The 9,376-nt window shown below is 52.8% G+C and overlaps 1 protein-coding gene across 1 annotated transcript; it reads right to left on the bottom strand.

The window, feature by feature from the left end:
• Positions 1–488: 488 nt before the first annotated feature.
• Positions 489–7,949, bottom strand: CUNH7orf26 (chromosome unknown C7orf26 homolog). The gene is made up of 6 exons (XM_027882755.1): positions 7,679–7,949; positions 6,578–6,799; positions 5,753–5,918; positions 3,468–3,995; positions 1,749–1,788; positions 489–1,217 (listed from the first exon to the last, which is right to left on the bottom strand). The coding sequence occupies exons 1-6, from the start codon at positions 7,868–7,870 to the stop codon at positions 1,010–1,012; spliced, it is 1,356 nt and encodes a 451-aa protein (XP_027738556.1). The 5' UTR covers positions 7,871–7,949; the 3' UTR covers positions 489–1,009.
• Between the last annotated feature and the right edge of the window lie 1,427 nt (positions 7,950–9,376).

Here is a 9,376-nt window from a genome sequence, read left to right as displayed (position 1 = left end):
ATCACCTCACACAAGGACCAGAGCAGCAGAGGTCCTTGTCACAGCCACTGATGTGTAGAAAGAACCCTTTTTTCCTGCTTTCTCACCCCTCAGAGGGGCTCAGAGAAGCACAGCATGACAACAGTGGGGCTGGACACCACAGCTGGTGGTTGTGCCAAGGGCAGCACGTTCTGCCGCCCTTCCCAGGTGATTCCATGCATCCCTGTGCCCCACCCAGAGCTGGCCTGAACACCACAGCCAGCCTTGGGCCAGTTTTCCAGCCAGCATGAACAGAACACGCCAGATCTCACCCCAAATTTTCAAGAATCACTGACTGAGGTGTCTGGGAAGGGCATTTTCCAGCTGGCAGGTCAGTGGGTCAGTGAGTTTTGTCCCCTCCCCAGCAGAGGCCTAATGAGTTGGACCTTCTATTTAACGGAAAGATAAAAAAATCTTAACTGTTTTAATTGTCATTCTTCTAACAGTTTGACAGAGAAATGGCAGATTTGTTTCAATGCTTCTTAAATCGGTTCCTTTAATAGGAAGTGCTGCTTTACCCTACCCTTGTGCTTCCCAAACAAACATCTGTGTTCCAAAAATATACAGTGTACACATCCTCTGTAGCTATAGATACAAACATTTACAAAGAAACAAGCAGGCTGGGGTGGAAGAGCTTGGAAAAAACCCACAAATCCCACAAGGGCCTTTTCTCCTGGCCCTGCCAGAGCCAGAGCAGGCGGGCTCAGCGTGCCGTGAAAAATGCACGACTGAGGAACATCAGACCCTCGGAGCAAAAGGATTTCCACACACAGCAGAGGTTTGGAGTTTCTGTTGCATATTCCCACCCCCCTGTTTTGTCCCTTAGGATCTGCATCCCACCTCCAAACCTTCCACCCCCGCTGCCAAAGGGCCGGTCCCTCGCGCTCGGCTTCGCTCCAGAGAGGAAAACGTGGTTCCTGGGACAGTTTGGTTTGATCTTTGAGGCTTCCCCAGGCTCCAGGGGGAGCTGGGACCCGGTGCAGCCTCGGTGCTAGCGGATGGGCCGGTATGGGAACGTCATTCCCGGGATGAAGGTCTGCACGGGGTGCGCCGGCAGCGCGGGGTGCGCCGGCAGCGCGGGGTGAGCGGCGTGCGCGGGGTATCCCAGCGGAGGGGTGTGGATGTGGGGGTAAAATCCTGGGGGCAGGGCCCCGTGGGTGGGCTGCTGCACTGGGCCTGAGATCACCAGCTGGAGCAGGCTGTGGAGAGAAATCCAGACAGGAGGGGGGATTGTTAGAGCAGCTTTTGCGGTGAATCCAAGGGCGACTCGCGGCCAACGCACGGCGCAGCTGAGGGGCGGGAGGACAGGGCTCCATTATGCTCTTTTTTTTTTTTTTCCCCCTTTTTTCCCCTTTCCCCCCCCTCTTTTTTGTAAACTCAGTCGCTCTTTGCAAAGAGGCAAGAAGTAACTAAGGTTAGGGTCAGGTAAAACAGGCAGGGAGTTGGGGAAGGGACAACTCAGGGGCAGGTTCCTGGCTGGAATTTCACTTCCCTTTCTGGGTATTTGTTTTAACACAGGCTGGGCAAGAGCAGATATAAGGGGGGAGCCACTGAAATCCCCTTCAGTCAGGAGTCCAGGGAAGAAGTAACCAGCACTGTGTCACCTTTAGCCCAGTGTGAACTAAGGCCTGATTCCAGGAAGATACATTTTTAGAGATTTTGTCTCAACGGCCCTCAAGTGTCTTGGAACAAGCATCAAAAAACAACACAGCTGCAGAAAGGTCTCTTACTTGTTATGTGGTAGCCTGGAGCACACAGTCCTCAAGTCATCTGAAAGAGGACAGAACACATAATAATAAGGATAAAGCAGAAATTAGAGTGATTTTCCTCTTCACTGTCCTTCCTAGGAAGGTCAGATTACTGAGTAATCAGTAATTTTACTGAGTAATTACTGAATAATCAGCAATCTGTCATCATCCCCAGTCACCAACACATCCAGAATCCCATTCTCAGGCCCGAAACTTTAACACAGGGGAGAAAATGTTCTCCATCTCACCAGCTTTCCACACCAGCCACTTTACTGCATGTTTGACATTTAAGGCAGACCAAGCCTTAGGATGGATTTTGCAATGCCAATACACCAACAAGACATGGGAAACATGAGGCTTGACTCTGCACACTGAATATAGCATTTGTGAGGAGAAAGGCATCAGGTCAAAGCAAGGCAAGGGTTGCCCAATGCATATTTTGTCTTGGTTTGGTGTCTTTGAAACATTGACAGTGTAAAGAAAGGGCTGGGTTGGGTTTTTTTTTTCTGAGATCTATCAGCTAGAAATTGCACCTTTTTTACCATCTCCAAACTTCTGCTCAAGCAGAGTAATTAGAACCAAGGAATTTAACAAGATAGCCTGTTGATAGAGTGCTTTCAGGAATAGTTTGAGCACAAACTCCTGTCTTTGTAGGTAAACACACTCCCCAAACACTGAGATATCTGATATTTTAGCAGCACCTTATACTGAATTTCCTTCCATAGTAAGAGCAACTGCTCAGAATGTTCCAGGTGAACAACTAAGAACCAACACAGCTGAAATAAGCCATCAGCTCGAAAAAATCGATTTTCTGCTTGTTCTTACTACATTTGGAGCTATTTTATAAAAGATTAGGAAGAAGAGCACCGAGGTTTGACCAGCAGCACTGGTTCAGCCAGGGCTAAAGCTTCAGGCACCACTCTCTGCAGTTGGGGTCTGCACCAACTGTCCCAGTGGTTGGGGAGCTTTAAGCCTTCTGGTCACACCCAAAATTCCCTGTTTTCAAGAGAACATAAAAAGAAAACAGCCTGTCTGGCTGACCCTGTGCTGTGTTGAGGCACTTCCCTTTTTTACCTCTGCAGGTCTTCTGGAAAGAACCAGCTTTGGAGACAGGAAAGGCAGACAAAAAACCCACATTAGCAGCCTTTTTTTAACAAGTTTAACTGCAACTGTACACACTGTAATGGGGTCTCATTACAGGTGAGCTGAATGCCCACAAGTTCCAGGTGAAGTGTGTTTGTTTCTTTGCTTTTCAAATTCTTTGTCTAGCACACCCACCCTGTGGGTTTATGTGCTTCATGGACTCTCCTCCAGCAGGCAAACTCAGAGAAGTCAAACTGAGGCACAACCAAACAGTGCTTATTAAACTTTTTAAATAGCTACAAGCAATTCTGAGGGGCAAAATTTGTCCCTGTGCCAGACACCCAGGTTTAAGCCCCTTGTGCACACTGCAGGGTTGAGGACCAGCTCAAAGCAATGCATAAGTCATAACTACATCAGTGATTTCTCTTATTCTCCATCCAGCTATTTTTCCTGAACTATTTCCTGCACTGTCACTCTCCAAGAGGGGCAAACTACTAATCCTGCTGTGAGCACGTTGATCTTCACTTCCCTCGCTCCAAAACTCCCCCTTACAACTTCTGCACACCAGAGGAAAAGAATCCTGTGCCAGGGTCTGTGCCAGCCCCACCAGCAACTCACCTCTAGTGCACAGGAGCGCTCCCGATGCCATGGCCACCTGCAAAGCCTGGGCCAGCCTGTCCAGAGCCAGTTCAATCTCTTTGGATGCATTGAGAGGATTGAGTTCATCGGACAGTCTGTTGATTTCCTCAACCAGCGGGACCACGTGGTCAAAGGGCACCAGCCCCAGGCGCCCGTAAAGGTTCTTCTCCGTCAAGTGCCCCTGAAGCATCATAAGAACCTGCAGGACGCTCAGGTGCAGCTTCGAGTACAGCTGGTGGCAATCTTTGTCTTCTCCCGAAGCCGAGTCCTTGGCAATTTTGCTGGGAGCGTGTCCATTGGAGAGGGAGGCTTTCTTCTTCCTCTTGTAGGCCAGGGGGGCCTTCACGCACCAGCGGATCAGTCCGGTCAGCGGGGTGAGCTCCAAAAACCCAATGGGCAGGTTGGCTGCGATGGGAGTGTTGAGGAAGGTGATGAGGATCAAACGGGGGTCCTCAAAGATCCAGGACACGATCAGCTCCAGCAGGTCTGAAGGAGGGATGAGGTCATCTGGAGAGAGGAAAGTTGGCGTTGGGTAAGCTGAGCCTTGCGCTGAAGCACGAGGCTTTAATTTAGTCTTTAATTGGTCTCTCACACACACCCTTCCTGCACTGTCACAGTTACGATTTCAGAGCCTTCCCAGTTCTGCTCTTTTTCTCAAGACGCAGAGAAGACACAACCTGTTTCTCCCAGGGAAGATACAACCACGTTCCTGCCAACTTCACCTTCTTCACCAATTCCAAAGATACCACCTAATGCCAGCATTTATCCCCTCTCCCAGCAAAGCTGCTTTTGTCATTTTTCTTCTCTCCCACCCATCATCTGCTCATTTCTTCCCTAAATTCAGTCTCCCTTTATCCCTTGCCACAGGAAGTACAGGAGGCAAGGGAAATAGGAAAAACTTGTTGGCTGAAGAGAAGGAAATGCCAATCATTCAACTCATTTCCTTTAAGACTTACTTACCTAAACATGTTTAGGTAAAACACAAGGTAATAACGTGATCACATGACATGTAAAGGATTATAAGATTATGTAAAGCTTCAAGTAAGAAGTGAAAGGTGCTCGTGGACTTGAGTACAGACAAGAGAAACCCTGGCTTCTCAGTAATCATCCCTGTCACAAGCTGCTGGATTTGAAGAGCAAGCTTCCTTTTCTTGTGTCACCAAAAACATCTCAAATAAATGAAGGAATTAAAGAATTACTTCCTATAACTCACGTTATGTCCTTTCTGACATGTCTTCTAATCACCTGGACCAACTTCCAAGTGGTTGCACAACACAGATATAAAAACACTGAGATACAAAATACACTTTGAGCTCTACCAAATACTTAAAAAAAACAACGTGAAGTCCAAGCCTCTCCCTCTCCCTCAGTAATGCCAAGCTGTTTATCTGAAGAAGACCATGCAAAACTTTTCCTTTATTGATAACAAATGGCATTTCCTTCTCTGGATTATAGGTGATGTTGGTATTTCATGTATGGTTGTTCCCTGGTCTACCATGAGCTCCCTGTTACTGAATAAATCTAAATCAAACTTACTTTAGATAACCTCAGGTGTCTGATCAACAACAACCTCAGACAGGTTGTATCACTGGCAGCCACACACACAGTTAAAGGCTGCACTGGAGATATGCTGTTGCTTATATATTTCTTGTCACTGCTCCACAGAAATCCTGCTCCAGCTTGCAAACATTCAGAATTTGTGTTCCTCCCCTGTTTGGAAGGGATCAAGCTGACAGGTAGCCCTGAATCTGTCTCAGGTCTGACTGCCCAGCCCGGACAGATCAGCTTTCGCTCCCAGAGCTGCTCAGTCAGTAAGGTCCCCGTGTCCTTTGCCCTCCGTGGGGGATGATGCCCTTTGTGTCAGGTGTTACCTGGCTGCTTCTCCAGCAAACACCCTCCCTTTTACCCAGAGAAGCTGTGGTTGCCCCAGCCCTGGAAGTGTCCAAGGCCAGGTTGGACGGGGCTTGGGAGCAACCTGGGATAGTGGAAGGTGTCCCTGCCCATGGCAGAGGTTGGAATGAGATGAGATTTAAGATCCCTTCCAACCCAAACTGTCCTTGGATTCTATGACTCAGCCATAGAATGGTTATTTTTATTCTCACCCCAGTGCCAGATGAGGCAACAGCCACACCCCTGAGCCGCTTCTGGCAATAATTACTTGGTAACACCTCTTTAGCATCCGAGCAGTTAATTCCCTTGCAACAGTTAATTTACATTGTGTTACGCTGCACCTACTTGGAAAGACACAGCTGGGAAACACTTACCTGAAGAGAGGTCGTAGAGAGCTGTGACAGATGTGATGAACTGGCAGCAGAAGCGAGGGCTGGCACTGAAGATCTGCTTCAGGGTCTGGATGGAGCCTGGCACCAAGTTGCAGTAGTCATCAACCAGTGCCCGGGCCAACCTCACACAGAACACAGCAGGGGTTCTCTGAGGGGGTGGCACATGAGGAAAGCAGATTAAACCCTGTCCCAGGGCTGCTCCAACATCTGCGTCCCCACTCCCCCAAAACAGCAGTGTGCTTTCTCTCTCTCAGCGTATCAAACATCCACCCAGAAATAAAATCACTATACCTCAATATAAAAATAGGTGGGGATAATTAATGCTTAAAGTATCTGTGGTTTAAAATTAAAACCTTTCAAATCAATATTGTGACTTGGAGATTTTTTTTTTTTTTTTTTACTACTTTAGCAACATTTCTTCCCTGTGAGGGTGGGGAGGCCCTGGCACAGGTTGCCCAGAGAAGCTGTGGCTGCCCCAGCCCTGGAAGTGTCCAAGGCCAGGTTGGACAGGGCTTGGAACAACCTGGGATAGTGGAAGATGTCCCTGCCCATGGCTGGATGAGCATTCAACGTGCAGGGGGTTGGGGGGAAGTAATAAAACTTTTATTGACAGTAAAAAAAAACAACAACCCAATTGTTTCTCTTCCATGAATGGGTTGGCAAAAGCTCTCCCTGATGCTGGAGCACAGGAGTGAACGTGAGCACAGACAGGGGGGCAGCTGTCTTGTCATCTGAAACCAGCACAGTCCACCCTGGAACACTCCCTCACCCCTCCCTGAGCCACCCTTGCCTGCACAGGAGCTGTACCTGCAGCCAGAAGGCAGCACACTCCAGCACAGGCACCCTACACACAGCCACTGCCATGGACACCAGCTTCCCCAGCAGGGCCATCCTGCTGTCATCGGCCTTGTTCCCCTGGGGGCTGAACAGGGACGAGAAGATGATCTGCCGGACCGAGTCCTTGGTCTGCTCTTGGAAATAATTGCACATGATCTCGAGGAGCTGGAGTTCCTGGAGGGAGTTCAGCCTCTGAAAGAAAACAAAAGCGAAGCTGCAAAATACACTGGGGGTCTTGGGGAAAGAGAGAAACAAGTGGAAAAGGCAGGGAGGGTAAAGGCTGGGAGCCTCCCTCACGTGTGAGGGGCTTGGTCTTCAAGCACAGCACATACATTCCAGCTTCCTGAGCCACCACTGCATTTACCTGGTGACATTGGAAAGCTTCAGGTCGTATTTGAACACCTGGATACACAAGACTGGTGCTTGCTGCACCCTCAACTGCTGCCCACACGGACTGGGAGATGAGACTGACATTGCTGGGGTAAAAATATTCCCTCCCTCTGCAAGTAACAGCTCTGAGGACACTGCTGGGTGGCTGGGGGGGACACAGCTGGGCCCAGGAGCCCACCAGGCCCCAGGTCCACACACCCCAACACTCATCAGCAGCTGTGGTTTCTCACTGCTGATCCCTGAGATCCCCATCCCAGCTCCATCCCACGCCTGTCCAAAAAGCCCGGTAGGGCCCAGCTGCAGCACTGGGGGGCTGTGGGTGTTCCCAGGGCCCTCAAAGCCCACCACTCCATCCCTTTCTTCCAAAGCTTTGGTCTCCAGCAGAGGCTCCTCAGAGACCTCATCCTGGTCTTCCAAAGCCTTGGTCTCCAGCAACAGCCTCTCAGGGACCTAATCCTGCCCTTCCAAGGCTTTGGTCCCCAGCAGCAGCTGTTCAGGGCTCCCACCTTGCCCTTCCAACCCCTCGGTCTCCAGCAGCAGCCCCCGCCCCTGGGACCCTCCTGCTGCAGCGGCGGCCCCGGGGGACCCTGTCCAGGGCTCTGGGGGCTTCCCCTGCACACCCATGGCCCGGGGCCGCGCCCGCCCTCAGCCTCGGGCTGTGCCGGGCTGCCCGTGCCGCACCTTGGGCGGTGCCCCGCGCTCCTTGGGGACCTGGAAGAGGAACTCCTCGAGCAGCTCGGTGGGGCCCTTGTCCACGAGCGGCAGCGGCGCGTTCTGCAGCTGGCTGCTGAAGTAGATGTCCAGGTGGTACAGCACCTCCTTGGCGGCGCTCAGCGCGTCCCGCCGCAGCAGCGAGTGCCGGATGTCGCTCATGGCCCCGCCGCTGTTCCCGTCCCTGCTCCCGTTCCCGTTCCCAGTCCCGTTCCCAGCCCGGTCCCGGCGCAGCCTCCCCTCGGCGGCGCGGACGGGCGGGCGCTACGGCGGCCCGCGAAGGACAAAAGGGCCCGGCGCGGCCGCCGCCGGCAGCGCCCCCTGGCGGTAGAGGCCGGGGCTGGGACAGAGCCGGCCCTTTGGGGTGGGCTCGTCTCGGGGGCTGAGCCGGGGAGGCTCGACCCGGGGGGAATATCAGCCCGAGGGGAATATCAGCCCAGGGGGCTGGTCCTTGGGCTGACTCGGGAGGTCTCTTCATTGGGGAGGGAAATGGCCCTGTGGGCATTTTGGCCCTGCGGGATGAGCCAGGGGGAATATTGGTCCCGGCAGAGGGGCTGGGACTCGCTCAGGGGGTCTTGTCTCAGGAGGGAACTGAACCTGGAGGGATCTTTGGCTCTGGAAGGGTCTTGGTCCTGAGAGGCTCAGCCGGGGGATCTTAATTTGGGGGGGCTGGGGGTGTCTTGTCCCTGGAGGGCTGGGCCTGGGACTGACTCAGGGGTTGTTGACACACGAGGGAATTGGCCCTGGGGAGGATCTTGGCCCAGGGGGGTCTTAGTCCAGGGCCTGGTTCTTGAGAGGATCTTGACCTGAAGAGAGACTGACCATGGAGGGTCATGAGAGGATCATGGGCCCTGGGCCCAACCTGGGGAGCCTGTTGGGGGGTCCAGGCCCAGCCCTAATCCCACTGTGGGAAGCCCCTCTTCTCTGCGTGGCTCCAGAGGACAGGGCTGGCAGGTCCCCCTCAGCCTCTCACGATCCCTGCACATTTCTAGGGGCCTGGCACAGCCCTGCTGGGAAACCCAACAGCTGCCTTTGGAGGCTGGGAGCGCTGGGAGCACTGGGAGCACTGGGAGCACCGGGAACACCAGGACATCGGCCAAGGTCGCTGGAGCAGGGCCGGGGCGAGCAAGGGGAGAGGGAGGGGGCTGCCACCCCCTGGCACCTCACAACCCTCCCAGGGATGGGGCTGAGCCCTGTGACAGCCTGGGGAGGCTCTGGGGACAGGCACCACGGCAGGGATGTGGTGCTTTTTGGCAGTTCCAGATTGGCCTCGCACTCAGAGACCAGAGTAGCAGCACCACACTGGGATGCACTGGGTGCCCTCAGCCCCTGGCACCGCGTTCCTGCTGGCCCCGGAACACCCACCGTGTTGGAAGTGTAGGGGTGGATTGTGCTGGGTGGGAACAATTCATGTTTGTGAAATAAACATTTTTTAAAGAGAAATTGTGTCTGTTGATGAGTGAGAGCTGCCCACGCCCCACATTGGGGAGCTGCCGCTCTCCACGAGTGGTCTCTGGGATCCGTTTCACTCCCAGACCTCTCGGCATTTTAATCTATTCTGGCACGTTCTCGGCCTTACCTGTGACGGGAGGTATTGGCAGTGGCTGAAAGGGCTCTTTTTGCACTGAGCAGACCTTTATTTCCGTGAAAAATGCCATATGGAGCCTG

Source organism: Empidonax traillii, unplaced genomic scaffold (assembly GCF_003031625.1).
Source record: "Empidonax traillii isolate 1590-97213 ecotype Southwest subspecies unplaced genomic scaffold, ASM303162v1 scaffold111:size2041728, whole genome shotgun sequence".
NCBI lineage: Eukaryota > Metazoa > Chordata > Aves > Passeriformes > Tyrannidae > Empidonax > Empidonax traillii.
The sequence above is the reverse complement of the archived record's forward strand: the minus strand, read 5'-3'. Positions and strand labels throughout refer to the sequence as shown.

What these genes read in the sequence shown, in the direction of transcription:
- CUNH7orf26 (XM_027882755.1), bottom strand. Translation starts at nt 7,870, where the DNA reads ATGAGCGACATCCGGCACTCGCTGCTGCGGCGGGACGCGCTGAGCGCC. An exon ending in AGCGCGGGGCACCGCCCAAG is followed by an intron (nt 6,800 to 7,678) that starts GTGCGGCACGGG and finishes GTTTTCTTTCAG; the next exon opens with AGGCTGAACTCCCTCCAGGA. An exon ending in TCCAGGCTACCACATAACAA is followed by an intron (nt 1,218 to 1,748) that starts GTAAGAGACCTT and finishes TTCTCTCCACAG; the next exon opens with CCTGCTCCAGCTGGTGATCT.